Consider the following 24,714-nt stretch of genomic DNA (forward strand, 5'->3'; position numbering starts at 1 on the left):
GGAATGTGGTTGTCAGGCAGGACCCCATGAAGACCTTTTGTTGCCTTTGTCCCCGCTGTCTGAGTGTTCCACTCTGTAAACCCACAAACCATGGATTACTCAAGGGGAAAGAAAACAACTGTCCATCACTCGGATACCTACCCTGGGGCACATTCCACTGTATTGTTCTTCACGATTCCACAGCCTTGTGTAAGATTTACAGGCTGATGTTGCAAGCAAAGGACCCACAAGGTTGAAGATAATGGTGTTAATATCTTCCATCTATCCCCCCAGCCTTCTTACAGACAGCTTTGACATTATCTACAAAAAGGTCTGGTCTCTTTCTTAGAACATATCAACATTTTAACACTTAAAAGAAACCAAAATAATGTGGACAGTGATCCTTTCAAATTAAGCTCATCTTACGGAACAGATTCTGCGCCAACACAAGAAATCATTTTTAACCAAGTTGTTAATACAGAAACCATACCATGGAGCCCAACACACTGAAATCTAGATATGGGCAAAACATTACTCGCATTCTTGTTATAGAACTCTACCCTGCAATACAGAGCTCTCATAAAAAGCTGCACTAGAAAAGGGCTTGTCAGGCATATCTACTTATCAAGGGTGCATTTTGATGGTGGCCAACATTGCTAAATGTTAGAATCTGCTGACTGAGATGACAGTGATGACTGAAATAGAATAGCAGGCTCTGGTTAAAATGAGTGCCTAGGAAACATTGGTATCTGCTTTCTTTAACCAGTATTTGAATGACAGCATCACCGTAATAAAGCCAAATTATACACAAAACAATTAGAATCAGACAATAAAAGGGGTTTAAGGTGTCAATCTGATTTTATTGCCAAATAACAATTAATTGTAACAGAAGACAATCCACACAAATATCAGTCAAACCACGTTCAGCTATCGAATTTCTTGAGCAAATGTGGTTTATAATAAAGGTGTTGCATTGACATGTAATAGACTGCTAGAAGAGAACTTCATCTTCAGGAGAAGAAATGAAAAAATTGCAAAAAATAAAGAACTGCTTAAAGAATTACTTTAAGTAACATACTGTATAGCATGTCCATTTCATCAAAGCAAATGTTCATTACTGTGCTTAAACAAAACCCTGTATGACATTCAATCATGTCACTCTCTATATAGTCAAAGCACAGAAGAAAAGAAGCAGCTCCATTATTAATTATTAATCCACAGTTATTACAGGCTATTACAGGCTCAGTTATTCAAATGTTTTTAAGCACTACTGCACAAAACATTCTGCCACCATTTGTGTTCCTTAAACCATGAATATGCCAGGGAGTTGAAACAATTAACTTCACTGCCTGGGGAATTCTGTGGACACAATGTCACTCATCTCATGAGGAATCAGTTAAATTACTTAGGAAAACTGTTTTTACAGCTAAATTATAGACATATTGGTTATATAACATTAGTTAAGTACAACACACAAACAGACGGCAGACAAACAAACGACCACAAAGTGCTTTCCAACAGAACCAGCAAGTTTGGACAGCAACTCACTGAGGCAGGCAGGCAAAAATCTCAATAACACAACAGGACAGATTCCTGCAAAATAGGATACGTAAGGAAAGACTTATTTCACCTGCATAAACTTTACCAAAAAGCCTGAGCCATTTTATAAAAGGACTTCGTTTCTGTACCCTAACGCTTCTACCCTGAATTCCAACCAAAGAGACATCACACTCTGCTTCACCAAGGTATTTCTAAATTAAACACAAGTACACTTGGTATTAAAAAAAATAAAATAATGCAGCCTATACACTATTTCTGGGGTTAAAGGGGACAAAAACATATTCAACCTGATGCAAGTAAAAAGAAGAGAAACAATATGCACATCAATTCCATCTACCACAAAAGAACTACACAAACATTTAAATGACTACACCTTCTCCTCTGCATCATGAGCTAAAGAAAACACGGATGTACAAAACTGTGGTTGAAAAACACATTTAAATAACTCTATAATCTTTTATTTTTTCACAATCCCAGTGCTAGGACCAAGGAAGTCACAATATTTGCTTTAATTATAAATGATATTTTTGGACATCATTTTACACTTTCAGAGAACACACTTGCAAAGAGCTTCTTTAGACCCACTCTAAAACTAAATTATTCAGTGTATTTCTAATGTTTAAATCGAGTCCAGAAAAACATAATTGAAATCATGTGCCTTTTAACCCCCAAGAAAACAGGTTCAAGACTCATTATGCTGCAATATCTACTTTTAATTACAATTCTCGCAAACGTCGGAAATTTCAGTACAGTTCCAAAGTATTTATTACGGCAGTTTATGTGCAGTATATTTGATATTATGTTAAGACTGGAATTTGCTTTTGAACCAAGTCTAAGAAAAGAACTGGCAATGAAGGTTTTTCAAACCACAAGCTTAATGGCTGTGTGTTTAATGTGGTTTCCCTTCATTAAAAGGTACTCCTTTGGCATCTTTCAAAACACAATAAATGCTTGATCATCAGACTGAACTTTGAATTAAGTTAACACCTCAACTACAACTGAGAACAAAGGGTATTAGTACAAAGCTGTATCTATGAGCTTAATAAAATTAAACTTTGGTGTACATATTTTATTTATGATTCATTGTCTTCTCATTGGTGTAACCTGCTGTCATTTGCCCCGGAGACAAGCTGTGTTGCTGATTTGATAGTCTTGTTGCATTTCTCAAGCTGAAATGAGCACTGACAAGCAAGCACAGAACAGGCATTTACCTGTAACTTACCACTGCACAGGTAAAATAAAAACAACCAAGGAGCTGGACAGGAATTCAAGATTGTGGGACAGAAGTCGGGCAATATATAAAACAAAAGCTATATAGCAATAAGCCAAACAGATGAGAAACAGTGCCTTCACCAATGTGTTTTGAAGCAAAGACACTCGTATTCCAAAATTACTTCAGACTGCACACAGAAACATTAATCACAAGAGTAATTAGCCCTTGCTGTTCTTTAGTGTCTGTCATTTCATGATGTCATCAGGGCAAATTTCACTCTGCCATTGTTCCATTACTGACAGATCTGGATCCATTTTTACTTGGGGACTTGAAGTGCTGACAAAAGTACTAAAGAGGAGGAACACAGAGCATTTGGACTAGAGGAAAGAGCTTTTGTCCTAAAGGAGCAAAAGGCTTCCCCAGCGATTCATCTGGTAAAAGCCTTTCGGAACAAAGGGCTTAAAAGAGCACCAGCTCAGGCACAGACTGAATTTTGCTAACACTAGCCAAGAGCCGTCAGAGGCCGAGGACTAGGTGAACAGAGGGGACTGTGGTAACCCTGAGTATATTCAGTGTGTGCTGAATCTTTTTTTTTCCCCTCAGCAGACAATTAAGCTCCACAGGATATATGAAGAACCACAGCTGGGAAAACATCCTCCACGTGACTTTTCCCAGCTTGGCTGGGGAGCAAAGAGCAGAGTACGGTTAGATATTAAAAACTGATACATCAGGCAGACTGTCAGCTCAAGCACATGCAATGATGCTGACTGCCCTTTGAGCAAGCATTCCCAAGGAATTATGCACAACTGGCTAAGCTCCAGCAGGGATGGGCACAAGAGCATTTCTCCAACGTGTTGAGTGCCATCTGTAAGAGGAGGGCCACTCCTCAAGCTGGCACTCACTCTCAAGCCCTGAGGGGGTCAAATAACACAGGGCTCTCTAAGTTGGCATGACCACATGTCTCATTCTTCTGTGGGTACGGAAGCCTTAACAACAACTTGCAATTCCAAAAATAAAAAGAATTGTGGATTCTAAAAGTGAAGACACACAAAGCTTTGCCTTGCTGAAACATGTAACCTTCGCTTGGAGGTCACAGACATGGGAGAACCCCAAGCACAAAGCAGAAGCAACACAAACAAAAAAAGACATGGTTGCTTGGTCTATTGAATGAGGCTCAGGCACTTGTTCAATATTTGTAGCACAGGCGCAGAGGGGTTTGTGGGAAACACCACTGTGCTTACTGATTTTGGGCAGGAAGTTGTGCATTACTCATTCTCAGTTAAGAAGGATATCAAATTACCTTTATATCTCCAAAATTCTCTTGCAGTCATAACTGAAATACAGCGCCAACACCTGCAGTGTTCAGAAGAGACACGAGAGAGCCTTGGGAAACCCTGAAAAGGGCTTTAGGGTGACTTGACTTTATTGTGGGCTCTGGCGTAAGAAGAGCTTGTCGTCAAGGTGAGCACCAAAACAACTGAAAAACCTAGATCTCCCTCTGGCTAAACTACAGGGAGGGCAAGATGGCGGCAGCGCAGGAGAGAAAGTTACTGTGGTGACAGAGCATTAATCACTTCTAACACTGCAGTGCTGTGAGTGTTCCTTCTGACACGGTGGCCATGGACTTCACTTGCTTCAGGCGCATTATTAATCGAAGGAAATACGATAATTGAGGGTATTACGTTGTTCTGTCTGTACTTAAAAACAGACAGGGTTATAGGGTTAGGCTGCGCAACCACAAAACGGCCCACACAGCAGAAATTATTCAAGTCAAGATTAGGCAGCATACGTTTCCAAAATCTTCAGTGAGAATTTTCAGGTGTTTTCTATCTTGCAACTGTTCCCTGAAAAGAAGTGAGATGTGCCTACTGGGAAAATACCACCAAAGGGATTCTGAATCGAGCTCTGAGAATAAGCTGCGCCACTTACTCCTCTGTACACCTTTGTCTGCTTTCTGATCGCTACCTGCGTTTATTAGTCTGGCAGGCTAAAGTGCAGACAGTCAACACCTGTTGCAGAAGTGGACCAATCAATAGCAGGCCCTGCCAGACCCTGGTCTGAAATTCCAGGCATCCGCCAAATCGCTGATGGGCGCATTTTTCTGAGCTGTTCTTTAAAAAGAATCAATTGTTTCCGAAGGCCTGCCACATCGCTCTACTGCTGTGTAAAATCGATACCAACACAGGCTATTTTTTTTAACTCTGCTATTAGTAGCGTTATCCATTGACTGGTGCATAGCGCAAACAAGCAATACACCAATATGCCCATGATTCATTTCCTACTGCTCTGGTGACCTATTTAAATATCTTACAGCTGCTTGCTTAAGGGGTTTAGTCAGTTTTATTGATAGATCCTGGAGAATCAGCACTCTGAAAGGAGAGAGTACAGACTTTTCAAGAAGACAAATTATAACTTGCACAATCGAAACAGTCTTCCTTCAGTCACCACAAACCACAAAATGACCCTTAAAGCTAAAAAAGGGTCACTACCCATATTTTTGAAATTATTTTTGCTTTACATAACAAAAAATGGATCCCTATATTAAATGAACAGCATTTGCATTGCTATTCTATTTCCACAACTAGGTTTCAGCATGAAATTAAATTCAGTGGCTCAGATCTCAAGCTCAAGCTCTATGACCCAGACCTTGCTAGCTTTTTCCTGCAATCATGTCACTAACCGTGACCAGGATTTGCCAAGTAGAGGCACACCACTGACAGGGTACTGCTGGACTAGGTCCAAAATTATTCAGACAGGGCTCCGTCAACTTCCTGGCAAACAAATACTCTTGTGACTTGAGTAGACATCCATGGCCACCATTGAGAAAAGCACCAAGTGTCCAGTTGGAACTTGCTCTAATGTCAAGAGAGGTGGTACATGCAGTTTGTCAAATGACACCTGGCTCAAGCCTTGGGCATGCCAAAGGAGTACATCTCTGGCTCTTACTTCTCCAACTCTAAATTCTAACAAAAAAAATATAAAGACCTGCACATCTCTTATTGTGTAAAACTGTGCTTACGGCAAAACATCAGTCTCTGATTTTAAATTAGCAGGCTGTTCTGCATAACTGCTTACGAGGTACTTCAATGAATGAACATCAGTCAGCCAGAAGTGGATGAATCAGTAACTAGGAGACTGCACTGTTGTGGGAGTAATGGGTGTTTTTCACATGCAGTCTCGTACACTCAACCTGCACATCTGCTCTGTCAGTTGTACACTTTACATAACAGAATTAAACAAATGAGCTTGCAAATAAAATCCATCTTACGGTGTCAAGCTCTGTACAGAGTGGGCATATGGAGTCAAAGGAGACACAGTCCAAAGGTGGAGATATATCACATTGAACTTCAATAATCATTCACCACAAACACTGAAACACCTTTTCATTATATTATTTCTTCAGTAGAGAGGTCTTTGAGGACATATGCTTTTCAAAATCCTGTCACATTACTGGTATTACTGGAGGGGGGGAATTAACCATTCATCCACATTCGAGATTTCACAAGATTCACATTCATTCAAGATTTCACCATTTCGGAGATCTCTGAATTTCATATAACCATTTATGCATTGCATGTTTCTTTTGGCATACTGTATAAAAATGTCAGACAGAATAATACCCAGTAAGTCAGCTCAACGTAATTAATTTTGGGAATGAAAATGGACAATGGCAATGAGCCAGGATTGGGGGTGTCCACTGAGTTCAAAGTGAGATATGTCTCGGTGAGATATTGTCTATATCTTCGATCAAGGCAGACATGTTGCATCAGCGGCTCACTGCTGATGCCATTCTGGAATGAAATGTAGCTCCATGCATGCTTATGGGCCAAAGCAAACACAGACATCAGTGTTTAGTCATTTACAAACGCAACCACATTCAAATAAAGAGGAAAACCGGGCAAACGGCAGTTGTCTGTCTCGGCGTGACGCAGCAAGTCTCCTTTCTGATACACTGTTGCCAAGGTGCACGCAACATACTTAATAAACGTTAATGACATTTTTTAGCATAGCACACCATACAAGATCAAGATGTGCTCAAAACAACAGAAATAAGAACAGCATTTGCTTTGGAATTTTAAAATCGTCATCTTCCCCCCGCTGAACTAGAATCACTAAGGTTCTCCCGATTAAACTGCTCAATGAGCTTACATAAACTGGCCTTCATAAAGTCAGGTGTAGAAGTGAGTAACTGCTTCACCTGAGCTGCCCCCACTGAAACTCCTGGTCTAGAATGGCTACCAGGTGTCACGCAGGTGGGGGCTCTTCAGTGGTGGTTAAAGAGAGTCACCTGCCATATGTAAAGGGCTTTCACATCCCAGGAGATGAAAAGTATTTAAATAGGCAAGGACATACAACCTTCACACCTTTTAATAGCCAAGATTAAATGATGTGGTACTGTGCTTTTGGCTTTTAACTATAAAAGCAAAAAATAAGGCTACAGAAATTATATTGCATATAGTCAATAGTGGTCTATGAATGCATCCAAAAGATCATTAAGATAAACCTAAAGGCATTTAAAAATGAAATTTGATGTGAATGTTATAGCTGTACAGGATAGGTTTGAGCATAAATCTGTTTCACACTAGGGAATCAAATTTCATTTGGCCTCTTTTAATATTCAGTTAACTCTAAAACTGGTAGTTCAGCTTGCAGTTTTTTCTATTTTAAAAGTCTGTTCAGTGAAATCTGAATAACCTTTTTTTAACAAACTGATAAATTAAAAAGGAAATGAAATGTTCTAATTAGGACAAGAAAGGCCAAATCAGCAGATCAGCAGTTCAGAGAGTGTTTATCGATTTGCCTGAAATCTCTTTTTTTTGCCTAGTGATTTATTCGCTTTGATTAAAGGGATTGATTTGCTCATTGTAACCGTTGGGGCTTATGCAGCTGCCTCAGTCGCAGAATTGTATATTTCCTCTCCCTAATAAAAACGCCAAATGGCATTTAGTACACTGCTAGTACTGGTTGCCAGCAACACACTCCTACCAGACACAAAATAGTTAAGGAACAAGTAATAGGTTTATTCCATGCTGAAAAAGGGAGAAAGAAAACAATGTTTCGGCCATGAAGCCTTCTTCAGGTGTCAAGTGAAGGCTTCACAGACGAAATTTTGTGTTTTCTTTCTCCCTTTTTTTCAGCATGGAATAAACCTATTACTTTTTCCTTTGAAGCCTATGGATGCTTCAAACCACCTGAACAAAATAGTTAAATCAATTTTAAATCAGATTTAAAACCAACTGAATCTGCCACCTTCTTAGATATTTTAAACAGGTATTAGAACAAAAGAATAACCATTTACAAAAACCTGCAGGTTCAAAGGTTGCTCAAAAAGTAAAGGTGGTTACTTAGAGAACACTTTCCGTAGAGCCAGGAATTACCAACTCTGCGTCTCGAGCCAAAAGAGTCTGAATTCCCCAAGAGTTGGTGCACACCCAGCTGCGTTCCATAAGAGCTAGTCAGCCCACAGCTGTCCTGGCTCTCATCTCTCAAGAGGTCTCTGGTTTGGTAGGCCCCCTGGACTGCAGCCCGTGTGGGCAAGAACTACTCTGCTCCTCCCAGCTGCCTTTAGCTCTCCTGTCAGGTGCTGTGGTGCTTGCAGTGCATCATTCGAAGAATGGCTCTGCAGGCAGATGTGCTGGAGGAGCAGGCCAACATGGCTCATTCTCTCCTGAGCAGGTATGGGGGGAGTTGGAGAGCAATATTTTAAAATGATTGGAGATGCCAGTTCGCATGAATATCTAATGAAAAAAGGCAACCACTTGTTGTTCTATGAATAAGCGGTCATCAGCAGTATCTGCAGGGCTTTTAAGCAGATTTTACACATTATGACCTGTTTACACATCCAGGGAATAATGACAAATTTGTTTTTATTGTATTAGCATAAGCGCTGAGTTCCTTGCTAGCATGTAACACATTGCCCAAGATCCTAATGGCTAATGTCTTGAAGTCCCCACAACAGCACGATCTAACAGCAGTATCTTTCCAACATTCCCCCTAATCTCCCTCTTCCAGATAGGCTGCTGTGTTAGGAAACTGACCAGTGAGTTGGAGAACAGCCTACTGAAGTCATGCACTTCCAGCTGCTCTTCCTAACAGGCACAGAAATGTAGGACTAGAGGTGAAGCTAATTAATAGTCCAATAATGACTTCACGGTGAATTTGAGATGAATTCAAGAAATGCAATCAATGAACATTGCAAAAGAGAGTTCCATTCAAAATCACATTAAGGAACTTTTACTAAAAATAATGCCGCAAAATGTAGTCTTCCCATTTCACGTTCCCTTGCCTTATTTGGCTACCACAGTAGAATTGTACACACTCCTGGTCGCGAGCAAGAGGTGCGGTTGACCAGTCAGTGCAGTAATATGGTGCATGAATCTCTCGGGTGCTTCCTTCTCCCGAGCAAATGCCAAGTTGTTTTTCCAGGCTGTGAATGTACAACTAAGAGAAACACTACCAAAAGAAGAGAGAGGGAGTTGTCTCTCCTTGCTTCTCTAGAATGGAGAAGGACAGTGCTGGTGTGTCACATGCATCAGTGCACACACACAGGAAACCTGATCAAGGCTGGGCCCAGATGTGGCACACATTTAATTATTCATCAAGCACATTAGCAGTGCCAGGCTGAACACTTATTTATGTTCGTTAACAGATTACCTTATTTTATCTTTCAAGGCGTGGAACTACTGGCTGAGGTCCAAGCAGGCAGGCTTGCTGCATACGCTACTCGCAAAAAGCATCTGTCAGTTTAAAATCGAGAAACCTGGAGGCCCACAGCCCATCTGGTACGAAACACACGCTTCGTAGCAGTCTGCCCACATGGTCATCTGGAGTAAGGACAGATGAGTTCACAACGGGGATACAAACTGTTCTCCATTCTCAAAAACCATCACTAACCAAGGACAGAAAAGCCATTATTAAACAGAGTGGACCAGATTTTAACGGGAACCCTCAGCCAAAATATGTAGTGAACTGCACTGCCGAAACAACATGCGTTAAAACAATATCTTAAGCATTCTGGTTACTGGAAAAGCATGGAAACCTCCATCCACCAGCTCAGGTCAGAAATGGTTTCCTGCACAGTTGAAAGAGGCAGGAGCCTGGGGTGCCACATTTGTGTGGTATGCATGAACCAGGTCTGGAAGAGTGACAGGTGGCCAAAAGAAAGGAATTCCTGCAAAGCAGCTGTTCCAAAAGGGCCGCTCTCCTGCAGGCACTTTTATTGACCAGTCTTTAGCCAACAACAACCAGGAACACAACCCTCTACCCACCCCCGCCCTTTGCACATTTCCCTTTTCCACCTCTGCCCTGAACAAAGAGTGAATACAAAATGCCAATAAACTCCCAACATGGCAGACTGTTTCAAAGGACCTTTCTGCCCCAAACTCTAAGCTCTGGGTTACAAGCTTTCTTCTTGTCATGACCCCCTTAACTGACATTCTTCTGATCCCCCTAAAGAGGACAACAAGCCCGATTAGAAACAAGGAGTGTACAGATCCACAAGTACAAAGAACAGCTGTGCTTGTACAACCCCCTACCCCAAAGTTGCCTTTACATGACAAAGGCACAGAGAGTGCTACTAGCATCGCACCAGTCAGCAAGGACAAATCAACACCCTTTAAGCTCCAGAGTAGGTTTACATGCCAGAGAACTATGTATTACATCATCACTGAAATATGTCTCCTTTACATATCATATTCTATAAGCGCCTCAAGTTTCTGGGATGCTTGGATATGTTCCACCACATGTATGTTTCCTATACTGTTACTGTTATTAGGCAGCGGAGCACTTTTAGCAACAGACTGCTCCAGCTACGGTGTTCAAGGGAACGTTTCCGCAGGTCCTTCCTCTGTCAGGGTGTATAACACTGCACTATGCTAGGAATGTTAGCTCTTCATTTGCTTGTCTGCTATGGACAGCATGTTGCACCATTGTACTTTTTTTGGACACTCAATCTGTATATACCTATGCACATTTTGCACATATTTTATTGTTTTTACAGTGACTATGAGTATATTTTGCACACACCTATGTATTTATTTTATATTTATTTTGTATTACTGTACATATTTTAATTTTTTGTCTATTCTGATGTTTACTTTTGCTTGTCTTGGGCTGGACTGCTGTAACACATCAATTTCCCTTCAGGATCAATGAAGTCATATCCATCTACAAACAGTATAAAATGAGTTCAGATAGAAAAATCTGAACAGACCTACAAAGACAGGAAGAGCAGCAGGCAAAAAGTCACTACAATCATCTGGGTAAAATGCAATAAACAATAAATGGCTCAGTAAATTAGGCCTTCAGTATTGCTTTGCTGAAGTCTGTAGAGGATGAAATCGTTTCTTGCTGCTTGATCCCAGACAATCCTGTGGAGGCTGGATTTTAATAACAGAGTAAAATGTTCTTATTTGAAGAGCAACACAACCTCCCACTTTCCCCTGTGTTGGCAGGCAGCCCACTGCGTTCTCGCCTGTCCGGTTCTCACACAAAAGCCCCAAAGTGCCTGACCTGGCCTGGTCTCTGCCTGAGACACACCTCCAGGTCTCCAAGCCCCCAGGGTGAATGGTTCACCCGAAACACAACACTGCTGGGAACAACACCCTTTGGCCCTTGACAGTAAAAGGAAGCAAAGCGCATTCAGAACCAATCCTCTTCGAAACCATGCAGCGGAAGGCTCTTTGACAATCATGACCCGTAATGTGACTTGGGGATGACACCTAGGAGGGTGGATTTCCGATTCTCAGTCTGGTACCAAAGAAGGCAACCAGAGTCTATTGCAGTTGTAACTATTTATAGTCAATTTTAGCTACTTCACTACATTTTATTTGAAAATCGAGAGCCAATTTGCAAAACTTTATTGACACTTAAGCACAAGCTGAAAAGGTTCACCAATGTTAGAAATACCACCGCAAAACCTTTATTTCTACATTTCAACGTCCACTCTGCCATGCTCAGAATTCACTCCTGTCTGGGGCAGGAGCACTTCTCTTCAGACACCAAAGCACATACTGTACCATTATATCCAATTTCATAGCGCCATCATCCATTAAACTGTAGCTTGCAAAACGAAAAAAAAAAGTTCCACGATTAGTTTTGATTTTGCAGCATTAGGGACTGCGCTTTTTCTTCGGCACAAACCAGTGCTGTAACCATTCTTGGCTGGAGTGAACTCAGGGGTCTCGACTGGGCTCAGAGATGCTGTTAGCTGTCAGCATCAGCACAGGCCACTGATTACATTGCTCATATTCTCCCCTGCCATCTGGCACCTTTATTTAACCAAGTAAGTCACTCAAAAACATTTGCTCAATGCCCATTCAGACAGAGTCCCTCCTGGAATTGTCTTCAGCTTTGCGATTACAAGGCCAAAGCCCTGACCACTACTCCACCCTGCTGCCTCAAAAATTCAAGGACTGTTTTAAAAAAAAAGCGATTTGAAAATCCAAACCAGAAATTCATCATGCTGATTGACAGGACTGCCATTTAAAAATGTATAGCACAAATAAAGCAACAGATTGAAATTTCTGTATGTAGACTGAGTTATATTATAGTAGAGAATAATGTGTAAAACAGAAGCACTTGGGAACCCCAGTAGTAAAGGGTGGCACTCCCAGAGCTTTGGGGAAGATCTTCGGAAGAAGCTGGCACACAGTGATTCAGAAGACCACCCGGCTGAACAATCCAGTTCATCACGCAAGGGGTCGTGAATATGACTGGGCAGTTATTGCCTCAGTCCCGGCAGGAGGTCTTGTCTCCAGACTGCTCCTACCTCGGTGCTGCCTGTGCCCAGAGTAGGGAGGAAACATTCCTTATCTACCTCCCAGTGAGAGAGGCTAGCTTTGCCTTTCACAAATGCACAGGTTTTGAATTCATCTCTTTTATGACAATACTACCAGCAACTGCATTCACAGACTGTATAACAAATCCCAGATTTCTCTCTTTCGTAAACAGAAGGGTGTGATTACCCCATTACAGAGGATGCTATTTCAAATGCATTTCACCTCTTAATTAAAGGCTGTTTCATTTGGAGGTGCTGCTTTTCTGTGGCAGTTTCACAGTCTGAAAATAGGTCCTGGGCTGTCATTCCCAGGACGTTGTGCAGCAGTAGGACTACGTAACACTCGAAAATGTGATCCCTTGCCAGTGTAGCTGGATTACCACCACTGCAAAATGTTTTTTTTCTGCTGCAATAGGAGAGACAGACCAACAGGCTGCAAAGCCAGATACCAGTATTAAGCCTATAAAATGATAAATAATTAATGCTTTCTTACAATAAAGCTTGAGTTAAAAAAAATTGACTACTATTTTCTTCCCACGCAGGACAAGTGATATTTAATGTCCCCCTCCAGCTTTTTTTGATGTTCACATCACCAAGAGTTATGATAGCTTCCTGTTCTTCCAAGCACAGCCAACAACACCAGATCAAAAGAAGCAGTTCTGGAGTAACACTGTCAGTAAACAAACTCTGTACCATTTACCAGGTGTACTGGATAATGCGCCCTTCCTCCACTTACTCATGTCTCTTGTAATTACATTAATATATTTTAAACCACCACCGGTTAATAAGAACCTAGGAGGTTGGGGAGATTAGCTTTCATCCTGATCAAAGAAGGCTATTACAAGTTCAAATAATTCATTAAGAAGCAGGAGGCAGCATCAGCTTACAACGTGACTGAAGTGACTTGTGGAACAATAACTGGAAAGATATGATGTCACTCCCTTGAGCTCTTGTTCCGAGAGTTCTGTGCAATGGCGTCTGTAGAGCTGACCCTTTAAAGAAACAGGGTTACAGACCCCAGCCTGATGGCATCCCAAGGAGTCTCATTAGGAGACAGAGAGGGCACTCATTTTAAGGGGAACGAGTGCATTTCAAACCACAATGAAAGTAAAATGGACACAGTAACTTGTAAAACCTCCAAATTACATGACACAATAGGTTAAATTTCCAGGCATGTGCAGTGCCATGTTCTGAGATGCAGAATGAGGCAACAAAACTTCTGGTGACGTGCCCCTATAACATTGTAAACAAGCAGGCTTGTGAATACATCTCTTTTAATCCAATAGAAATATTGCTTTCTATTTTGAGACCGTTTCTCTGACAGATACTACTTTTTAACGCTGCATGGAGATCAAAGTTGGATCATTTCCGCAGTGAAATGTCTGCTGCATAACCTGTACTTATTCGCTGGTACATCACATTACATTAGTCACTGCAGGGACTACTGAGCAGGAAAGGCCACTCAACGTCGCAATTCTCACAAACTCTCGCTCTCGGCCCATGGCGAGACCAGGGGTGTGTGCGACAACAAGAAGACTCACAGTGCTTTCACTAAATTCACAATTTTGGGAGATAATACATTTTTCTATACCGTCAATGAATTTATTTTGTTACCAAGATTTAATAACTGATATAAGTTGAGACTTAAGTTACTCTTTAAACTTCTGACAAATCAGGAGCGTAACGGTCTAAATATGTCCACAAAACACACATGCAAAATAGTTTTGTGCAAGTTAAATTTGGTGAAGAATCCCACAATTCCAGATATTATTCAGTGCATGTCAGGGAAGGATTCATTGTGTGATGTGTAATCACAGTGAGAACAAAAAATAATTAAGGCTATTAGCAAACAAATAACATTCACAGACGCAGGTGCAAATATGTAAACCTCATGGAGCTGTTTCCAGTTGAGCAGCCCTTTCATATTATTTTCATTACATTTTAGGACCTTGCGATACCATACTATGAAAGGTTCGATGTAAAATAAAAGTTGTTGTTGCAAAGAAAAACACTTCTTGTTCAGTCCGAACTCCGCTCACAGCTTGGTAGTGGATTATGATGATTTCCGTTTCTCCCTGCGTAACCATGCACATGTGATCCCACAACCTCTGCTTATACTCGTTCCCTCCATTCCTGCATCCTGCTGGTCACTTTCTGACGCAATTAGAACACCACATGATTTAGTTGTATATTAGAGGTCTGGCCAGTATTAATATGCTCCTCAACTGTTAATACATTCTCAAGCCCATCACAACATGTTTATGGGTACAAGCACTGTAGGCTGTTTGTTCATTCCAGCCTAAGCACGCAGTCAAAGTCAGTCTTTGCGATATTTCCATTTCCCTCACATAAGTGATACATTTGGAAATATACTAGTCCAAATTTATGGTCTCCAAGCAAGTTTTCATTCTAAAGCATTTTATATATTGAACAAGCCCAGCATGTACCATAAGACAAAGTCCTTTAGATTCCTTTCTTTCTCTGAAAAGTTTCTGAACACAGTTTCGAGAAAGGTTATTAATAGCAAAAGACTAGCAATCCCGCTTTGAGACACTAAGCAACAAGGAACACAATCCAGTCATAAAATGTACCTCAGCATTATGTTAATTCAATAAGAATATCATAAATGTGATTTAACCAAAATTGTTTTTCTAAGTTTGCAGTCTTTGACAACGGTGAAACTCGCACTGCATATTTTCTGTGCAGACTAATTAGAGGGAAGCCGCATTCATGCCATTAAACATTTGATAGAAATGTACTTTCCTAGGGACACAACTGGCTTCTCTGGTTAAACAATACAGCACAAACAAAACCCCGCCTTCCCCTTGGTCCCACAGCAACAGACCAAAAAGGAGACAGAACAGTAGAAAGCAGACAGCTCTTTGGAGATGAAAAGGGCAGAGGCTCCTTAGAGAGAGGAAAAACAGCGAAGGAGATGAGGATCCCCAGGGGTTGTTAAAAGCCAGGTTGTCAAGGCCCAGACAGGCATGGGATTCTGGGAAAGCAGCAGCTGTTCCTGCCCTGCCTTTCACAACAGGCACCAAAAGACACCCTTCCACTGACAGGCATCAAAACAAACAGACAAGTCAAGAAACCAGAGTGCGGCCAAACTCAGCAGATACCTCACATGTGAACCTGCAGTCCAATTGCATGCTGATGAAATCATGTTCTGAGCACGTTTCCCAGCTTTAAAATATTTTGCTTATGCATAACACAGCTTATTTTTACTAGTGCTGGAACAAAACTTTCAGGGAGTAGTTTTTATCCATCAAGTGCCCTTACAGTAAAAAAGACAGCTGACAAAAATTCTTTTCATCTCTATTAATCAAAGTGCCTGATAGAATCCAATTCAGTGCTGCGGTGGTTAACCACACCTTGTTTCAACCACCTATTTAACGGACATTTATAAGTAGGGGAGGGGGCGGTGAAGCAACACAACACTGGTTCTCGTTGCCAAGACACAGGGCTTTGTTTGTAGGGAGCACTTTCTTTCTCCTGTATTTGTTCAGGGCAAGTAGGCCTTTACAGACGTACTGTAAATCAATCAAAACTGGTCTGTCTCAAATGCAGTGAAGGAAACAATGTTTCAGTTAGGTGCCGAGAAACAAGCCCTGTACACATTTCCTGGGAGTGGTATTACACACACAAATAACACTTAAAAGTTCAAATTGGAGGGTAAACAGCAGAAGCTGTTACTGGTAGATTCTGCTGCATGTTGCCTAAACAATTATATACATTTTGCTGTACTGTATGGCTCCACACAAATGTTAATGAGTCCTCCATTTTGTTTAACGCTAAACAAGCCCCATTCATTTTTCCTGGAGCATTAGTGTTGCCATCTACAATACTCCTGTTTTATCGGTTTCCACTCCCACGACAAAAATACTGCTCTCTAAACAATCACGATCTCATGATATACAACTGCCCTTAGTTATCAGCCAGTGCCTTCTGGACAGAAGCAAGCATTAATGAGTCTCTGATTAACAACTGTTCATAAATCACACAGCGAAAGAGCCCCTCATCCAGATCTCAGGTGTAGAAAAGGTGCAGATCCCAGCACAGGCACTGTAGATCTAAAAGATTCAAGGCATCAATTTTTAACCCTTCAGGCGCGTGAACCGGCAACACTCACTCCAGGTCCCACAGACACCACAACGTCGTCTTCATTCCAACCAAGTTCTTAATGGCATCAATCAATTTTCAACCCCGCTATTAATCAATACTGCCGCCACCAAGGGCTTTAAGAGTGTCCAAGCACCAGAAAGGTCATGCCCCTCCATGACGGGAGGATTCTTGGAGCATTAAACTACTGACAACTAAACAAGGGAGACAGGCTGAATGACCCACCTCTCACTGGCAACATTTCCTGTGCCCTGCACTCACCACGTGCATCTCACAGGCCTAGCCACCCAGGTGGAACGCACTAGTCCCTTTTGGGAAAGAAAAGCTCTGAGTTCAGGGGCTTGTGCTCAGCTACAAATATGCTGTTCATTTCATAAAGTGAAAATGCAACGTATCGATCACCTGGGATTCACTTGTGTTCTACAATAACAAGGGTAGTGGTGCTGGGGTCTAGCCCACTGGTTTTGAAGGAATTTGTGATATCATCACTAGTGGAATACAACATGAAACAACCAGCTGTTCACAGGCAGTGGGCTGTGATGTCATCTCGAGTGATGGGGTACACCATGAAGTCGCCACCAGTCCACAGAGTGTTATTGAATGTATGGCAGTGCCTTTTTTAAAGGGAACAGTGTCTTCACTGTGGTTCTAAAAAGGCACAATCTATTTAGAAAAGAAGGCAGTTCTTGTAAAAAGCAACATAGTTTCTGTGAAAAGTGAACTCTTTTCATTGGAATTAACTTCCCAGAAGTTCAATGGAATGTTTGGTGGTTTGTATAGAGAAAAGGGTCTCAAAGGGACTACCAGGAAGTACAATATTCCTGACCAGACCCCAAAACTAATTTTCCCTTTTCTTTCCCTCAAGATATTTGCAGCATAAGCAAATGATGAATAAAAATGAGGTGAAATAAACCAAATACACCAAATGTATAAACCAAATACAAATGCATTTATGCCATTAAAATCAATAGCCTGTGCAGATCCTTCATAGTGAGAGTGATGATTTAATTTATCAGCAAAGGTTTCCTTTAATATCTTTAAGGAAGGCCTTCCAACACCCTTCCATGAACGTCTGCAGCAAGATCGTTTATCAGATTAAAGCCCCTGGCACAGCTAGGGGTCTCAGGGGAGCACTAAACTACACAGGCTAGCACAACACAGCTGTGAGAAATCAGCACAGACCTGCAGGACAGCATGTCCCTTAATCAACCCCTGCACCGCCGGCGCTGAAGACTTACAGGTATTCAAAAGAGCTTCACACCGGTAAACCCATGAGTGAATCTGCACAATTATTGCCCGTGAACAAGGCACTAAATAATCCCTTTCGATGGACGTGTAAATAAATTCAAACTGCACCAGTTTTGAGACTAACTGGAGTAGTGTGTGGTCCATAAAGACCAGGACCTTACTATGCTACCATCACAGTGACAGCCTCTGCAAAGCTTAAATCAATATCCATGCAAAATCTTTAAACTATATGACAGTAATGTTTATTAGTGCCATCTATATATTCTCTAAGAATTACAAATATTCAATTTGAAGGCTCCTTTAAAGCTATTTTAAAGGCCATAGTTGCAGAATTACAGACTAAGTGCAAGTCACAAGTCTTTGAGGTTCCTGCAATATTTCATTACAATGTTTCTAATTACATGTACATGTTTCCGATCAAGTTATCACAGATTTTTATAAGCTATGATACAGGTTGTCCTGAGAAAGCTAATACAGGGATTGAAAGCAATAAGAATAAGAAGACAACACTTATAGAAACTAAAAAAATTGAACCATAGAGCCTTCTGAGTACAGTAGAAAGCTGAGGTTTGGAGTCATTGCTAAGCAACCAGTAGCCAAGAAAATCGTTGTCAGACATCAGCTAGATGCTAGGAAGATTCTTGTGCTTATCCACAAGACTCTTGGTGCACAAAAACGGCGTAGGTCTATATTTTAGGTGTCAACTGAAGAAATAAACACAGAGTTAACATCCATAGAGCTTTCTGGTGTTCTTAGGTTTAGGATTCAGGAAAACAGAGAGGCACATTTAAGGGGCCTTTCAGTACACAGACATTTTTCAATACCTATTAACTCCAAATGCAAAAACATTATAAATACGCTGGACAATAAAAAGAATAGTTTCTTGGGGAGAATGATACAATTAAACTATATATCAAATGTTAAAGATCTAAAATGATATTTTTGAATTTTGACTGTGTGTAATGCAGGGAAGAAAGTCATAACTCATCACACATGGTATTTTAAACATTTTTCTGAAGGGTGGACAAGATAGCTGTAATCATTCATAAGGAACTGTTTGTTATTATGACATCATAAGCTTCAGCTTTTTATCGGTACTCTTATCAGACATCGACTTTGGCAGTCAGTTGGTCTGGCATTTTAAAGAGCATAGTAACAGCACTACAACTACACAACGGAGCAAAACATTCCAATGGAAAGAATTATAAAGGGTGGGAAATGAATTTGCACTGCTCTATTGCAGCATTTAAACTTCCAGTCAGAATCCTAGCTAAGAAACAGTAACAGTGTAACAAGCTGTGAGTGTGGTGAGTTGCAGGTTCAAGTCCCAGCTGCAGACCTGCTATTGTACCTTGAGAGAGGTGCTTTACCACATTTGCTCCACTCCAACCAACACATTCCATGTTTTCCCTTCATATAATTATCAAAACCAAAACAATAATGTACTAGGCATGGAAGACTATAGAGACAATATACATAAGAAATACAAGCTCACAGCACTCTGACCCTCTAATTTCCAGTCAGAGAATGTCTGATAAACCTTTAAGAAGGAAAAGCACTTAAATTTACAGCAACACTTAGCAGTGTCAGGAAAGCAGGGTAAAGCAGCTCACCTGGTAGTAGTGCTTAATGTGCCGGACCAGAATATTGAGATTCTGAATCCGCAGGTTGACATCATTGTTGATGTGTTTATTCATTCGCTGATTTGTAGGACTTGGGTCACTGCAGAAGGAGAACAAAAGAGTTATTGAATTTTCTCATGACAAAAACACTTCTAGCATGTTTTACATTAAAGCATCCCCATGTGCTGAGCAGAAATAAAACCAAGCAATATAAAAAGGGCAACGGGTACATGACCGCTTCCTATATACTACTGTTAAGCACAATTAAGAAAGACATTCTAAGTTTCAGTAAAACATCTGAAGCAGAGGCCAAATTCCTTTGCTTTACATTAAAAAAAAACGCCTGCGACCATTTTCACTTCTTAGAAGATAAAAAAACTATAAATCATTGCAAACAGACAAACAGCCACAGTCAAGTGGAAGACGGTAATGACACGTTTGCAATTTGTGCTCATCTGTTCTATATTCAAGGGGAATTACAGAAGTGCGTATTTGTAAAAATACAGTAAGATGCTTCCAAAACCTTCCTTTACAAAAAGTAACAAAATTAAACTGGCGCTAGAGACAAACTGCAAGTTGTTTTATAAGAAAGGAAAAGTACATTTAAGTTAAAAATAAACTACATAGAAAAAAAGGGCATGTGCTCATTTAAGTATAGAAAAATATCCTTGAAAGTAAAAAAAAAAGCTGTCACTGCTTAGCAACATGACGTTCTCGAAATTCTCAACTCAGCATTTTGTTTTACGGGGATGATTAAGATTATGTAAAAATAATTTTGGTAGCTGGGATACTGCAGCCCATTAATAATGGAAAGACAGTCAGCTAAGAGCATATAAACCACAATCCTACTGTCTAGTCCACTTTAAAAGTCTGCATCTCTTGCACTAGCTTCTGTGACGTCAGGTCTAATCGCTGAACACACAGTTTTCCATAGCCACTGCAACATTCAGCTTTCCAACCTCGGGAAAAACCATCAATAACATCCCAGCGCAAGATAAAAGAAGAGACTGGGGCAGATAAGACTTGAATTTGCATGATAAAGAGCAGTCATCTTATGTTAATTAGGGCCTCACAGCTAATCCTTAACGACCTAAACAGATGTCACAATAAAGTGAGTACGGTTCTGCTAATGTGTCGAAAAAGGTAGAAAGCTGCTTCAATCTATCAATATGGTGCTTATTCGAGAAGCGCCTATGCACATTGTTTTATACAACAGAATAAATGTTAGGTGCTGAGAGTACTGACAAGGCTTTTGTTGAAGTTATTCTCTCCCCAGACCTATATTATGTGGCCAGCAGTCTACACTTTTAAAATAAATTCCCTGCTTTTTTAAAGTACTTTCAGTCTATCTTTCCACACAATGGAAAACAACAACAATTCTGGCACACTGCAATAGCCGAATGGACTATCAAATAGGCCTGTGTAACCTTTAGCTTGGTCATTTTGGCTTGTGAACTGCAATTTGGAAAAAAACTCATTAAATAAATATGAAGAGTTATCATTATAAATTGGGACTAAACACATGAACCACTGGAAGCTAAATTTTCACATGCGAAAAACATGTACGGAAGCACCTACAGTACACCACCTCAGCACTGAGCTTTCTGTGGATGTCCATGGTTCAAGTAGAAGTAACGGGGGAGAAAGTCTGTCTTTAAGACTCAAGTCAGTAGAGAAGGATGATTCACCAAACAAGAATGCGATACCAGAGGTTATGACTGCAGAGAACTCATCAGTCACATATTCCCCTACGGCACCTAACACACCCTTCATCCCATCCACAGACCATTTTGCTGCTTTGCAAAAGATATCAGATCTGTATTGACGAAGGTGTCGATATTCGCAAGTGGTACACAGCAAGGACAGGGATAAATAGCCCCCGTTCACATCATTTACATTTGTTTTGTAGCAACTGCATGCAAATGGTCCAAATTTGGCTGTATGTGCTGGGCACAAGTGAAAGAATCTTAGTTAGCGAAAGGCCATAGAAGGAAACGCGGCCCTTTCTGTTGTTTCTGCCAGGCTCTCCAACAATCCCCGCTCTTTCAGAAGGACGAGGAGCCGTGCCAGACTGTCTGCTCCTCTTTCTAGCCCCGTTCTCCCGTTCACAATTTTGCCTGCAGAACATTCGCAAAGAACTAGAAAGAAGGGAGCAGAAGGAAAGGGAAAGGGAAAGTCTGCAATATTCAACAAAGCTCTGGAATAACAGCCATTAAAAATGTCTTAGAGCCACCTGAAAGAAACACACAAAGAAACAGATGAAGAAAAATCGTGACTAATGTCCACCTGTTTGAAATCTGAAAATCCTGTTTTTCTCCAGAAGCACAGAGAAAACCAGTAACTGCTGCAGGATTAACAGTTTCCCTTCATAGACTGGATTGTAAAATGAGCAATCCAGCATGTAACTTCAGAAAGAAACAAAGCAACTGTAACTTTCCAGTAAAGGATATTCCTGGGCTCAAAAACAATGCCCTACACCCACAGGCTAAAAGAACTGATTCTTTAAAGTCTTGCACAGAGGAGACTATGACAAGTGTTCAAAATCCTCTTTCAGAACCAACGGTGAAATACAAACACACAAGAGGGAACTACACGGGAGTGCATTTACAACTGAGGACAGGCGCCATCTCTTTATACAAAGAGTTACGGAAGCATGGCACAAGCTGCCAAGCCATACTGTTAAAGCTGATGCCCTGGCTTCTGTCAAGAAATGGTTGGATGAGCTCCTCTGACAGACGTGTACGGACCACATGGCCTTCCCTAACGCATGACCATTCTCATGTTCTTTTGTATTAATCAGGGGACAAGTATATACTCTTCTGTCTTCTTAAACTGCAGGCATTTCTGTGATCAGATGCACGAGTTTAGAAATTTAAGGTCAGCTTGCCTAAAAATGCAAAACACAGCCTCATGCTACTATTTAAGAATTATACCGCACAGTTTAAATAAGACGTCTCTATCACTGAAAGATTATGACAGTCTATTTTGATGGGCACACTGACGGGCTCTCCTTTACTTAAGGCTAGCATGCAGCGCCAAAACATTCTTAAACTGAACCCATTGTACAATTTCATACACATTTGTGAATGCAGTAAACTACATACAGTATTTACTGTTTTAAGTCTATTCTGTAGCATGAAACTGGTGAGAGAGCTGAAAGCTAGTGGCAAGAGTAGAAGTATGTTTTCATCAGTTATTAAACACACAGACCTGAGCCAAAGACATAAAGCTAGAGTTTTAAAAATTATAACATAAAATTATACATTTTTCCTCTAATATTTAGCTTTAATCCATTTCCCCTTCATGCTCCCAATTACTTTAATGCAGTTCAGATTTCAGAGCATCACTGAGTACTGAGACATAGTATTTGTCAGGAGGAGCTCAGACTCGCACACACACACAAATTTATGACTTGACTCAGCACTCTTTCCGGCTGCCAGATGAGTTAGTGAACACAGCCATTCCACTCACTCGATATTAATCAGAGCTAAAGATATAAGGCCTCTGCACAAGCAAGTCTTTGGTATAATTTTCAGGTCAATAGATGCAATCTATTCTCAACACACCTTTTCTAATTCTTAAAAAACGCAGAAGAGATGAAGACATATTGGACACCTAATCTCCAGAGAAGCTCACACACTGTTGTCTCATGACAACAGACCTACAGTAGAGGGACTAGACGGAGATTAGGCATGAGCTGGTAACTTAATATATTGTCCACAGAACACAGAAAGCTTTGAAGAACCAGAGGCAAGTATCTGAAACTATAAATACACTGTGGAGAAATTAAACCGGATCGATAAAGAGCTGGGGAACAAGAATTATAAAGCCAAAAAAGAACATCACACTGGCTCAAGGAGTCCAAGCATGTCCTATATGATGACCACAGGTCTGATGGAGAAGCAAGTTACACAGAACATGAAGCTCTGTATCCTGTCGTGACTAAAAGTATGCCTCTCTGTGTTTCAAAGTCTCACAGGGGTATTTTCTTTCACTTCTCAGATAACATTTCCTTTGTTCCAGAAGAGGAGGTATTTAAACCCCTTGCCACCATTCAAAGAGAAGTCCGTGCTGCCGCCAGAAAGTGGGTTAAAGGACATGTTTCTGGGAGAACAAGGAATGTTCTGGCCTATAGTGCTGCTGTACTGGAAACAGAGGAGCCCTGCAACTTCACAAACCATAAAACAAATCCCGACACACCTGAAGGAATGTGTGCAGTCTAATTACAGATTGAAACACTGAAACATTTTAAGAGCAAAAAGCCAAAGCATCCTGTGGGAGTAATCTAACATTTAAAAACTACACTACCTTTGCAATATATAAATCAAGAAAAGCAAACATTTCTGTTGAAAAAATAAATTGAATAACTGTAAGTAAGAAACAGTCCTCTTTCATAGCAGTTTGTTTGGCAAGTTTGGATGCTCCAAAAATTTAAATTCCGACAGCATGCTGGCCAAAACGAAAACATTAAAGGCATTACAAACACTGAACACAGAGCCCACCATAGCACAGGGACTCTCATAACAGCTTAGAATCTGCCTGCAAGATACCCCTAGAGTACCTACAGTATTTCAGTGGCACTGGCTTTGCATATTTGACTCAGCATATACACATTACAGAAACTGGTACCATGACAGCTCTGGGTCACATTACTTTTTCAGCTCTTCGGTAATCAGAAGTGTATTTTCAAAGCTGAGGGCATTACCCCAAGCAGCAAACGCTATTGGGTTAAAACCGTGAAAACATGTTAATTCCCGATAGCAACCACACTGTCAGTGAGCGCTCAGGAGGCCTGACAAAAAGAATACAACATCGCTCAGTGAGTCTCCTCTGTCCTGAGCTCCTTACACAAGGGAAAAGCATGCGTTAACATCGTGAGGACTGAGCCTCCTTATAATTGTCACATCTGACCTATTTTTTGGTAGATAAGGAAAAAAAAATTGAACCAATGCTTAAATACGAATGGTTTTATTGTGCATGTTGCAATATTTCAGCCATCTTGCAGGCCCTCTGTCAGTAAATGAAAGTTTGTGAGTACAGAGCATATTGCAGCTCGAATGTGCGGTTACCCAAGCACCTGCAACTCAGAATTAGTCAGACTTCAAACCCAGAGAAGCACTGGGAGAGACCCAGACTTCCTCTCATGTCACTGATCAGCCACCAGATTTTTGTGCACAGTTACTGCTAACAGA

At 40.8% G+C, this 24,714-nt stretch overlaps 1 protein-coding gene across 2 annotated transcripts in view; it reads right to left on the reverse strand.

Moving 5' to 3' along the window:
* The window catches only part of ccdc88c (coiled-coil domain containing 88C), an 82,862-nt gene that overhangs the window by 51,247 nt on the left and 6,901 nt on the right, over window positions 1-24,714 (reverse strand). For both annotated transcript variants that reach the window (XM_069193357.1, XM_069193358.1), the window contains exon 3: window positions 19,514-19,622. In XM_069193357.1, coding sequence (XP_069049458.1) covers window positions 19,514-19,622 — 109 coding nt within the window. The remainder of the gene's footprint in view (window positions 1-19,513; window positions 19,623-24,714) is intronic.

The sequence above is a fragment of the Lepisosteus oculatus genome, chromosome 8 (genome assembly GCF_040954835.1).
Source record: "Lepisosteus oculatus isolate fLepOcu1 chromosome 8, fLepOcu1.hap2, whole genome shotgun sequence".
Lineage (NCBI taxonomy): Eukaryota > Metazoa > Chordata > Actinopteri > Semionotiformes > Lepisosteidae > Lepisosteus > Lepisosteus oculatus.